At 40.8% G+C, this 12598-nt stretch overlaps 1 protein-coding gene across 5 annotated transcripts in view; it reads right to left on the bottom strand.

Moving 5' to 3' along the window:
- Positions 1-515: 515 nt before the first annotated feature.
- HSPBAP1 (HSPB1 associated protein 1) overlaps positions 516-12598 on the bottom strand; it is a 56044-nt gene continuing 43961 nt past the window's right edge. For 2 of the 5 annotated variants that reach the window (XM_040250413.1, XM_040250417.1), the window contains 5 exons: positions 11203-11339; positions 9712-9883; positions 4416-4499; positions 1549-1659; positions 516-1421 (listed from right to left, as the gene is read on the bottom strand). In XM_040250413.1, the coding sequence (XP_040106347.1) occupies positions 888-1421; positions 1549-1659; positions 4416-4499; positions 9712-9883; positions 11203-11339 (1038 nt within the window). In that variant the 3' untranslated portion in view covers positions 516-887. The remainder of the gene's footprint in view (positions 1422-1548; positions 1660-4415; positions 4500-9711; positions 9884-11202; positions 11340-12598) is intronic. The other 3 variants (XM_040250425.1, XM_040250414.1, XM_040250415.1) reach the window with 3 other exon arrangements.

Below are 12598 nucleotides of genomic sequence, written 5' to 3'. Positions count from 1 at the left end.
ACGAAACAATGCTTTTTGTTAGTTTCAGGAGTCAGCAGCATTTGGTTATTTTTATTGCAGGGCTGTTGTCCTTAGTTGTCCCAGCTCCTTCCACAAAGACGCCCCCACCTACTTTTCTCCTGATGGGTACTCTACTCTGGAGCACAGCGGTTAACCAGTGAGAATCCTACACACATGAAAAGTGTGGTCACTTCAGGTCAAGGCGAGAATTCACCCTGCATTTGAATTAAGAGGTTGGCAACTTAGTACAATCACAAATTGTCCCACATCACCTTACTACATAGAGTCAAAAATACCTATTGAAATGAGCAACTGCAATCCCTCCCCCTGCCAAAAATAACAAAAGATATTATTCTCCCAGTGGATGCCTTTGATCTATTAAAAAGTTAGCAAACTTCTTCTATAAGGAGTTCCAGTGAATATTTCCAGCTTTGTAAGTCATACTGCCTTTGTAACGACTCAACTCTGCCACTGTAACCCTAAAGCAACCACAGACAATATGTAAACGAATGGTATGGCCGTGTTTCAATACAACTTTATTTACAAAAACAAGCAGCAGACTGACCCCTGCTTGAGGCTGATGCAGAGACTACTTCCTGTTGAGAACACCAGGAGCTTACTTACATTTGAGACAGGCTGAAGGTATGAGATGGGAGAGGCAAGGCAAAGGCACTGAGGACAGAGGCATACAAATAACAAAGAGCCAGGCTGTCCAAAGAGCAACGTGTATGCCAGAAGGTGGCAAGAGACTAAAATTCAATTAGGTGAGAAAAGTACATTTTAAGCATGTGCAAAGGGAACTTTTGCTGGTTCATCTTTTATTTAAAAACTACATTATTTTACAGATATTCTTAAAACAGTATTTAAAAAATCATTTTCTATCAGAATCACATACTTCTTCCTTGAATCAGAAGTTGTGCCACTATCCTGGTTACCTGTGGATTCACCAAGCAGTCCAGCAAGTCATCTGTAGAAACGAATGTTTGGGAAAGGGCCACAGTCCTATCTGAGGCAATCTGTTCCAGAACTGCATTCTCACTCTCACTCATCATTCGTTGCCTCTTGGTATTAGGCAGTTTTCCAAAGGATTTTCCATTTTTGCCGACAAAGTCTTCACCATCATTTTCAAATATGCTTCCTCTTTCTGAAGATGGTTCTTGTGAACCTGGTGTGACAGGTACCAGATCAAGACCAAAAGGACTTGCTGCCTCCTGTTTCACTGTTTCTGAGCTTAAGGTGTGGCTACCAGCTTGTTCTACCCCCACATGGCTGTGCACATTTAACTCCTCCCTTATCATGTACTCTCTGTTGGTTCTCAGTGCTTGGGTTTCTACTACTTCAGATGTTCCATGATGATTTAAAAAAGCAGAGATGGCCCCATTTAAGTAGTGACAGTTGGCTTCATGGGATGTTTCCTCAAGCTAGGGAAAAAGAAAAACTCTTTAAAATGGTTATACATACTTACATAAATTGGAAAACAAGCGTTCTTGTCAGAGTTGGTTTATCACAGGATAGTAACTGCCATGATGAAAAGTGGAAGAGACCTACCTCAGTTGGGTTTAACCAAGCTCTGGTATTGTGTGGATTCTCTGCAGTTTTCAGGGCACATACAAGCATGCGGGTGATTGCCTCTTCTACCCGGGCTTGGTGGTCCTCTTCCTAAGTCAAGGTTAAAAAAAGAAGACATAGGTTTTCATTTGTCCCTGGGTCTCACTGCTTGAAACAGAGGAGAGTCTCTTAGTTGTGTGTTTTGTTCTTTCATCAACATAAGCTTTGTTACTAAAGGAATGAATATGCTGTTGGCAGACCACGATTTTTCTGTATTAACTCTCTTCTGCCACCTAGAAAGAGTTGCAGAATATTTCACCAACTAAATTTAAGTACGGGTCCTGTCTATAAGACAGAGGCCTTAAGTATGAATCACCTGTGATATTTTCTTCAGCATTTTCCAGTCTCTGACATGTTTAAAGTTTCTTCTTAAAAGTATCCCATAAAAATGAATACTCCCAATAGAGGATTATTTTGACAAGCTAATTTTTTGAGGAATGGGAAAAAAATTTTAATAAACATTCTTGGTTGGATGGCATTGCCGATGCAATGGACAAAAAACTGGGCAATCTCCAGGAGATGGTGAGGGACAGGGAAGCCTGGCGTGCTATAGTCCATGGGGTTGTGAAGAGTCAGACACGACTTGGTGACTGAACAACAACAGCAAACATTCTTGGCCACAAGAGGAGAAGGCTAAATATCTATCTTAAGGCCAAGTATCTATCTATCTATTGTATCTTAAGACACAATAAGTATAAACTATGGCAATCATGATAAACTATGTTAAAATTAGTAACATTTGTTCATCAAAAGACACCATAAAGGAAATAAAGAAGCCAGATATCTGTAACATATATAACTGATTGCAAAATACATAAAGAATCTGCACACATCAGTAAGACAAATGACCTTTTTTTTTTTAAATGAGCAAAACCCACGAAGACAAACATGTCAAAAAAAGAACAATTATATGAGTAATAAACACATGAAAATAAGCTTAGCCTCATTAATAATCAGGGAAATGCAAATCAAGAAATCCATGAAACTGGCAAAAGAGGGTCTGATAATTCCAAACAATGGAGAAATGTCAATTGACAGAAATCTTATACATTGGTGGGAATGTATGCTGACAGACATTTGGAAAACATGCAGGCATTATCTTATAAACTTGAGTATTGTATACCCTACAGATGGCAATTCCACTTCTAGATATATACACATTCTCTGGAGAAACTCTTGCACATGTATACAAGAATATTCTATTTATAAAAGCTAAAAGCTAAAAGCAACCCAATTATCCATCAACAGAAAAATGAATCAATAAACTGTGGTACATTAACACTAGAGGATATTATTATACCACAGTGAAAATGAATGACCAGCTACATGTGACAACAGAGATGAATATTAGAAACACAGATGAATATTAGAAATATAATATTAAATTTAAAAAAAAGCAAATCTTCAAGATGAGATACCACTTCTCACTAGGATGGCTATAATAAAAAAAACAGATAACAAATGTTCGTAAGGATGTGGAGAAATCAGAATCTTCATACTTTGTTGGGGGAATGTAAATGGTACACTGCATTGGAAAATAGCAATTTCTGCCAATTCCTCAGAAGATTAAATCTAGAGTTACCAGATGGTTAATTTTATGAGTCAACTTGGGTAGGCTATGGTGACCAACTGTCTAGTCAAACACTATTCTAGATGTCACTGTGAAGATATTTCATAGGTGTGATTAACACTTATAATCAGCTGACTTTAAGTAAAAGGAGATTATCCTCAATAATGTAGGTGGACCTCATCTGATCAGCTGAAGATTTTAAGAGCAAAATTTAAGGTTTCTTGGAGAAGAAAAAATTCTGCCTCAAGACTGCAACAGAAATCCTAAGCCAGTTTATAGTCTGCCAGCCTGTCTTACAGATTCTGGACTCTAGACTGCAACTTGAACTCATCTGAATTTCCAGCCTGTTGGCCTGCCCTGGCTGATGTCCATATGATCCAGCAACTCCACACCCAGGTATATACCGAAAGAAATGGAAACATACATCCACACAAAACCATGTACATAAATGATAGCCGTAGCATTATTCATAATAGCCAAAAGTAGACACAATCCAAAGGTCCATCACTGATTAGTGGATAAACAAAATGTGGTATGTCTAAACAATACTTCTTAGCTATAAAAAAAAGGAATGAAGTACTGATACACGCTACTCCATGGATGACTCTTAAAAACAGTATGCTAAATGAAAGACACCAGCCATGGCTGCAACCAAAGCCTCTGGTTAAAGCATGCACAGATGCAACACTGCCTCGGGTGGGAGATGGACTTGAACATAATGGTGGCCATTCTTTTGTCTCAAGTGGAGCAGGCAGCCAGGATTAAGCATAGCATATTGGAGGGAAAAAGCCTTTGGCAGAAATAAAATGATAAAACCTAGCACTGAAAGACTGCTCTGAGAAGATGTGTAGGTCAGGACTGTGAATTGTGCAAGCAGTAATGAGGACTCTGAGCCAAGAAGCAGATATTTCCAGCCCAGATGGTGTAGGATGGGACTAGCACCATGGGACATGTGTGGCAGGTTCAGCCGGGCCCAACACAGTTCTCCTAACAGTCAAGGGAGCAGACCCGGCACCAACCTCAGGGCGCACTGTGCCCTGAGAAGAAAGAGAACAGCGTGTCACAAAAACCCTACTTCCAACCTCACCGTCCACCAACAGAGCACAGAATCCATAATCTATAGCACAGCAAACAAAGTAACACAGGAGTGTTGGTTAAAATTAATCATCAAGTTATAAAGACAGGCACTGTGTATCTTAAAAGCAAGGAGATAGCATTTGTTAGGAAAAGACAATACCAGCTCAATCCATGAGTTCAGACTGACAGTGACAGGATCAATGGATTCCACATAATGCCACCAGTGTCTGGGAACAAACAGAACCTGAAAACCAAACAAAAAATGGTTAGCACAAAACCAATACATTTTATTTTTACGTCAGAATCAGATCTAAATTGAAGCTGCTAGGAAAAAAAATTCAAATGAATTTATAGCAATATTGTAATAGGAAAGGGAAAAATAAGAAAAAGCTCCCATAATCCTTTTATTCCTTTAAAAAAAATTAACAAGTTTGCATGTTCTACAAAGGATATTGGCTTTCCTGGTGGCTCAGATGGGAAGATCCCCTGGAGAAGGGAATGGCAACCCACTCCAGTATTCTTGCCTGAAGAATTCCACGGACAGAAGAGCCTGGCAGGCTACAAGTCCATGGGGTCGCAAGGAATTGGACACGATTGAGCGACTAACACTTTCACTTTTTCACAAAGGATATTACCAGCTTCTCCAGTCTCTACTCTCCTTTATGCTGGACCGTCTTTGTCTGCATCCAAATCTTGGTAAAGGATTCTGAGATTGTAACTCTTCCTCCTTTCCATCACACAAGAATTATATGAGTTCTGAGAAAGGGCATATGTAAAAATATAGGACATAGTTTCTGACTTCTCAGGGTATAAAATCTAGCCAATGAAAAAATAATCTATAGAACAGTGGCATTACATAAGGGTAAATCAGAGGAGTGGACACTGGTGGTAGAGAAGTTCAGAGGTGAGAGAAGCAGGCACAAACAAGGGAGGCCGGGGCCAGCCTGGATGAAGGAAGTGTGATTTGAACCACGACTAGGAGAGAACGAGGACATGCCAGGAGGGGGAAGTGGGCAAGGGAGTGGGACTGTTGAGGGATAGCAAGCAGGCCAGTTTTACCACTGCAGAAGGAATAACGGGGAATAAAGTAGAAGAATCAGGTTAGGGCCAGTGGAGGGCCCTGAATTCAGAATAAAGAATCTGGATTTTATATCCTGTAGGCATTACAAGTTCCTGAGAAGTTCTGAGTAAGTGGACGGTTAAAATAGTGACATTATGGGAGAGTCTGGGAAGGACAGGAGAGTCCTGCAATAGTCCACTTATTAAATTAAATGTTAAGATTTAAATAGGAAGGAACAGCAAACGAAAGCAATGGGCAGAGCCAAGGACTGTGTTTGTCCAGACTCACTGCAAGAGTCTGTGAAAGGCCAAGTAGAGAAGATGGAGATGATCTGAAACTTTTGGGTTTGGATTTAGAAAATGGTAGCACTTGCTAAAGACAAGGTGGAGATGGGAAGAGAGCTCCTTTCAGGAGAATTAGGCACTGAAAATGGCCACTACAGCCACTGGGTCTAGTCATTAGGAGGTCTTGAATGTCCTATCACAGTTTACTTTCAGTACAGAGGTAAGAGAGGGAGCCAGTTTATGGTGGATTCAGGAAACAGAATGATGTAAAAAAACTGATACAATGGACAGAAATACTCATTGAATTTGGCTATTAAAGTAGAAGGAAAAAAAAGAATTAGCAGCCATTTCACACCCACTAAAATGGCTATAGTTGTAGTAATATAATAATAGTAATAATATCAATAATAATAAAGGAAGATAACAAGTGTTGGAGAGGATGCAAAGCAATTAGAACCCACATAGATTGCTGGTGGGAATGTAAAGTGGTGCAGCTGCTATGGAAAACAGTTTGGCAATTCCCCAAAAGTTAAAACACAGAATTAACATATGACCCAGCAATTCTACTGCTACATAAATACCCAAGAGAACTGAAAATATATGCTCTAACAAAACCTTGTACACAAATATTTATAGCAGTATTAGTCATAATAACCAAAAAAGTGGAAACAACCCAAATACCCATCAGGTGTTTAATGGATAAATAAAATGTATATTCACATAATGGAACAACAGTCAGTTCAGTTCAGTTGCCTAGCCGTGTCTGACTCTTTGCGACCCCATGGACTGCAGCACTCCAGGCTTCCCCATCCATCACAAACTCCCGGAGCTTGCTCAAATTCATGTCCATTGAGTCAGTGATGCCATCCAACCATCTCATTCTTTATTGTCCCCTTCTCCTCCTGCCTTCAATCTTTCCCAGCATCAGGGTCTTTTCAAATGAGTCAGTTCTTCACATCAGATGGCCAAAGTATTGGAGTTTCAGCTTCAGCATCAGTCCTTCCAATGACTATTCAGGACTGAATTCCTTTAGGATTGACTGGTTGGATCTCCTTGCAGTCCAAGGGACTCTCAAGAGTCTTCTCCAACACCACAGTTCAAAAGCATCAATTCTTCGGTGCTCAGCTTTCTTTATGGTCCAACTCTCACATCCATACATGACTACTGGAAAAACCATAGCTCTGACTACATGGACCTTCGTCGGAAAAGAAATGTCTCTGCTTTTTAATATGCTGTCTAGATTGGTCATAGCTTTTCTTCCAAGAGCGTCTTTTAATTTCATGGCTGCAGTCACCATCTGCAGTGACTCTGGAGCCCAAGAAAATAAAGTCTGTCACTGTTTCCATTGTTTCCCCATTTATTTGCCATGATCTTAGTTTTTTGAAAGTTGAGTTTTAAGCCAACTTTTTCACTCTCCTCTTTCACTTTCATCAAGAGGCTCTTCAGTGCCTCTTCACTTTCTGCCATAAGGGTGGTGTCATCTGCATATCTGAGGTTATTGATGTTTCTTCCAGAAATCTTGATTTCAGTTTGTGCTTCATCCAGCCCAGCATTTTACATGATGCACTCTGCATATAAGTTAAATAAGCAGGGTGACAATATACAGTCTTGACGTACTTCTTTCCTGATTTGGAACCAGTCTGTTGTTTCATGTCCATTTCTAACTGTTGCTTCTTGACCTGCGTACAGATTGCTCAGGAGGCAGGTAAGGTGGTCTGGTATTCTCTCTTGAAGAATATTCCCGTTAGTTGTAATCTACACAGTCAAAGGCTTTGGCGTAATCAATAAAGCAGAGGTAGATGTTTTTCTGGATCTCTTGCTTTTTCGATGATCCGATGGATGTTGGCAATTCGATCTCTGGTTTCTCTGCCGTTTTTAAATCCAGCTTGAACATCTGGAAGGTCACGGTTTGTATTGCTGAAACCTGGCTTGGAGAATTTTGAGCATTACTTTGCTAGCATCTGAAAGTGAAGTGAAAGTAAAGTTGCTCAGTCATGTCCAACTTTGCGACCCCATGGACTGTAGCCTACCAGGCCCCTCTGTTCATGGGATTTTCCAGGCAAGAATACTGGAGTGGGTTGCCATTTCCTTCTCCAGGGGATCTTCCCGACCCAGGGATTGAACCCGGGTCTCCCACACTGCAGACAGATGCTTTAACCTCTGAGCCACCAGGGAAGCCCCGTGCTAGCATCTGAGATGAGTGCAATTGTGCGGTAGTTTCAACATTCTTTGGCATTGCCTTTCTTTAGGATTGGAATGAAAACTGACATTTTCCAGTCCGGTGGCCACTGCTGAGTTTTCCAAATTTGCTGGCATATTGAGTGCAGCACTTTCACAGCATCATCTTTTAGGATTTGAAAGAGCTCAACTAGAATTCCATCACCTCCACTAGCTTTGCTCATAGTGATGCTTCTTAAGGCCCACTTGACTTTGCATTCCAGGATGTCTGGCTGTAGGTGAATGATCACACCATCATCGTTATCTGGGTCATGAAGATCTTTTTTGTATGGTTCTTCTGTGTATTCTTGCCCCCCTTTTCTTAATATCTTCTGCTTCTGTTAGGTCCATACCATTTCTGTCCTTTATTGTGCCCATCTTTGCATGAAATGTTCCCTTGGTATCTCTAATTTTCTTGAAGAGATCTCTAGTCTTTCCCATTCTATTGTTTTCATCTATTACTTTGCATTGATCACTGAGGAAGGCTTTCTTATCTCTCCTTACTATTGTTTGGAACTCTGCATTCAAATGGGTATAGCTTTCCTTTCTCCTTTGCCTTTAGCTTCTCTTCTTCCCTCAGATATTTGTAATGGAACATATTCATCCATAAAAAAGAATGAAGAGCCAATAACATTCTACAGTGTGGATGAACCTTGAGCAGATTATGCTATGTGAAAGGAGCCAGACATAAAAGACCACAGATTGCACAACTGCACTTATATGAGACGTCCAGAATAGGTAAATCTATAAAGAAAGAAAACAGAGAAGTGGCTGTCAGGGTCTGGGGGTGGGTAGGTGAATGGGGAGTGACTGCTGACAAGATGAGGAAACAGTCAGACTATTTGAGCTGGAGCACTCGAGTGTAAAGGAGGCAGGAACAGCCAGTGAGAAGGGGACAAAGGAAGGAACACAGGCAGGTAAGAGGGATAACCAAGGGAATAAAATCTCCTTAAGAGACTAAGAAAACCTGGTAAATGTTAATAAAATATTGGCCCATAAATGCCAGTGTTGTAGGGGTGATTTTCCCCACTGGTTAGGAGCACTAAACTCTGAACCTTTGGAGATACTTCAGAGACAGTCAGTTACAAAAGCAGCATCCATTCTTGCTTAAAAGCAAATCATTCTCAACAAATATTCTATGATGTCAATCTACAAAATGATAAATCTATATACAAAACAGAAACAGACTCACAGACATAGAAAAAAACCTTATGGGTATCACGTTTGGTTAGGGGGAAGGGATAATTTGGGAGTAGGGGATTAACAGATATAAACTACTGCACCCAGAATATATAGGTAACAGGGATTTACTGTATAGTACAGAGAACTATATTCAATATCTTTAATAAATTACAATGGAATATAGCCTGAAAAAATATATAACTGAATCACTGTGCTATACGTCTGAAACTAACACAATATTGTAAATCAACTAAACTTCAATTTTAAAAAAGCCTTAAATCCCTAAATCATCCTGCCTTTGTTGGCCCACTAACTGGATACACTTGAACCTGTGTTTGTGCGCCTGGATTCTAACGCAATTGAACAGATATTAACTGTGAATAAATGTTTCAGAAGTGCTCAAGTACTCATGCCTTGACACCTCTTAACCTAAATAAAAATGACTGAGCTCCTGGATCTTCCTCCACAGTCCATTCTCCTCTTCACCACCAGGAGGAGCCATGCACTCTCCTCTCATTTCCCTTCCATGACCTGTGAAGCCGGGACTGTGTGAAGCCTACAGCTGGAGAAGCTAGCATCCAATAGCAGAGCAGCAGGGAAGGGACCACTGTCAGTCATTTGTACTGGTAGGGAGGCGTGTGACATAGGACTTGAAAGAAGTTATAGCTGGGGTGTCCACTGACAGGTCACCAATGTTTTAAAGCTCCCATTACCTGTCCTGGGCTCAGCGTGACCATATGTCTTCGAGCTTTCCGGAACTGAGGAAAACGTTTTAAATCAGGATTGACAACATTGATTTTACTGAACACACTGGATTCTTCATAAGGGATTCTAGTTGGATAAAGGAAAGGAGTATCTTCAGGAGGAAAGAGATGCCATCTTTTCCTAATGAAAAAAAAAAAAGATAACAAGTTAATATTGTAGACTTGAGACAAAAGATGTAAGAAGGCAGCAGTGACGTGCCCGTTTTCACCCACTTTCATTGAATCCATAAAGGAATACAGAAGCCACCTCAGGGGTCACCTGGCCCATCTCTCACTCAGTTCTGGAATCTCCTCTGCAGACACCTGGTGGAGGTAGGGTAGCAACTAGTTGGTATCTCAGGATGTCCCAAGTAGCCCCTTTGCAGGGACAAGATCTGCTTTGTAAGATAATTCTCAAATCAAAGTCAGTTTCCTCATAAGCTGTTTCCGTTCCTATAGCTCGAGCTACCTAGAATAACCTCCACTCTTTCAAATCTCTGTATTCTTATCTTATCCAGAGTAACCTGTCAGGGTTCTGTCCATCAGGTTAAATTTTCAGACTTCTCCCTGTTTGGACTGTGAATTTCTTAAGTTAAACATTTGTTAAATTGATTCATTAAGGAAGAGAAATGCACAAATGATGCCACACAATAAAAAGTAGTATAATATAGGAATTTGCAAAAAGAGAAAACTGTAAAATGGTTTAGTTGCTTTAAGTTTTTTTGGAAAATGGAAGTGATAAATCTTAACTCACAAAACATTAGACACACCAATACTTGGAGCCAACAGAGGGAGGACATCTGAGGCAAAGAAGGGAGAAGTGAAAAGGGAAGAGACACAGACAGAAATCCACAGATGGGGAAGTAGAGAGAGAAAAGAACCAAGTTCTGAGACAAGTCCTAAAGCCCTCCAGTGACCCCTGGCAGTTACAGTAGGGCTATCTTGTCCTTTCACGATAGCTGATTACACTTCTTAAACTAGGAAGTATAAAGTCTTATTTTGCCTTAGAGATGATAAAGCTGCTCCCTTCCCCTGGACTCATTTGGGAGAATACGTTTAGAATGTCAGAGCTGGAAAGACCTTATCAGTCTAACTTTATTTTCAAAGAAGTGGAAGAAGGAGCCAGCTAAGCAGACAACTGTCTAGCTGAACTGGGAGTGGACGCCTAGAAGTTCTGGATCAGCTTTCTAAGAGCAATCCTGATCATGGCTGAGAGACAAAGCACACAGAAACCACCGTGTATACTGCTCCCTTTATTTCACAGAGGAGGAGACTGAACCAGAGGTTAAGAGATTTGCCCTGGTCAAGAGACAGGCTGATAGAACGGAGCAGGGAGTCCTGCCGCCTGCCCAATAGTCACTGCTTTTCCTGTGCAACACACAGACACACACACACACACAAGCACACATACCTCTCTCTCTCTCTCTCTCCCTCCTGCATGCCTATGCACATGTGCATTACCTTCCTTGTACCTGGAATACTAAGTTGCAACCGTAGGTGTCCAGATGACAGGGTGTATGGGCCCCCAGGGAGCCGATCCACAATGTACTCTCCCGTCCATTTCTTCCAGGAAACCCAAAGTCAGACCATATCACATCCTGTTATGAAAATAAAGTTACAGTCCATCAAGAAACAATAAACTCTGCTGTATAGTAGTGTTACACATTTTCACTTACACATCTGGTTTGGGGCAATGGGAACCACTCTCTTACAGAAAGCACTACAGATGGAAGAGCTTAGGTTTCCAGAGCAGTCCAGGTCTTTTTAACCAACAACATATCTGAATGACCTCACTAATAGCAGTTACTTAACAAATATTTAATGTCTGCCTACAACATGCCTGGCACTCTCCTAGAATATGTGATCAATCAGTGAACAAAAAGACAAAAATGCCCACCCAAATGAAGCCTACATTTTAGAGGCTGGAGACCGACAATAAACACTAGACGGAGTTATGAGGATATCTGGTGGAGGTGACTCAGGCAGTAGGAACAGTGACTGCAATGGAAACAGAAGTTTTTTTTTTTTAATCTCTGAAGCTCAACTCATGAATCCAGAAAGGCATATTCCCTCTAAACCGTGTAGATATTTCAAGGTATAAGTAATACATTAACTTTTTGCACTTCAAAGACCACACGAAAGAAGGTTTCTCCTAGGTGGTTGTTGTTCAGTTGGTCAGTCGTGTCTTACTCTTTGCAACCTCATGGCCTGCATCATGCCATGCTTCTCTGTCCTTTACTATCTCCCAGAGTTTGCTCAAACTCATGTCCATTGAGTCGATGATACCATCCAAAAGTCTCATCCTCTGTTGCTCCCTTCTCCTCCTGCCTTCATTCACTCTTTTCCAGCATCAGGGTATTTTCCAATGAGTCAGCTCTTTGTATCAGGTGACCAAAGTACTAGAGGTTCAGCTTCAGCATCAGTCCTTCCAATGAATATTCAGGGTTGATTTCATTTAGGATTGACTGATCTGATTTCCTTGCAGTCCAAGGGACCCTCAAGAGTCTTCTCCAGCACCACAGTTCGAAAGCATCAATTCTTTGGCACTCAACCTTCTTTATGGTCCAACTCTCACATCTGTACATGACTACTGAAAAAAACCACAGCTTTGACTATACAGACTTTTGTCAGCAAAGTGATGTTTTTGCTTTCTAATATGCTATCTAGGTTTGTCTCTTGGGTTAGTGTAGTTGTTTAAAACTATAGGTGCCTTTACTATGGAACGTTAGTTCATCCCTACTAAATCAGAGTGTCCAGGTGGGGGAGACACAGCACATATTTTGAAACACTATTGCTATGCTCCTTAAAGTCATGAACTCTTTAAGTGTAAAGACCTTAAAGCAGAGACAGCACTTTG

This window comes from Oryx dammah, unplaced genomic scaffold (genome assembly GCF_014754425.2).
Source record: "Oryx dammah isolate SB20612 unplaced genomic scaffold, SCBI_Odam_1.1 HiC_scaffold_2, whole genome shotgun sequence".
Classification (NCBI taxonomy): Eukaryota; Metazoa; Chordata; class Mammalia; order Artiodactyla; family Bovidae; genus Oryx; species Oryx dammah.
The sequence above is the reverse complement of the archived record's forward strand: the minus strand, read 5'-3'. Positions and strand labels throughout refer to the sequence as shown.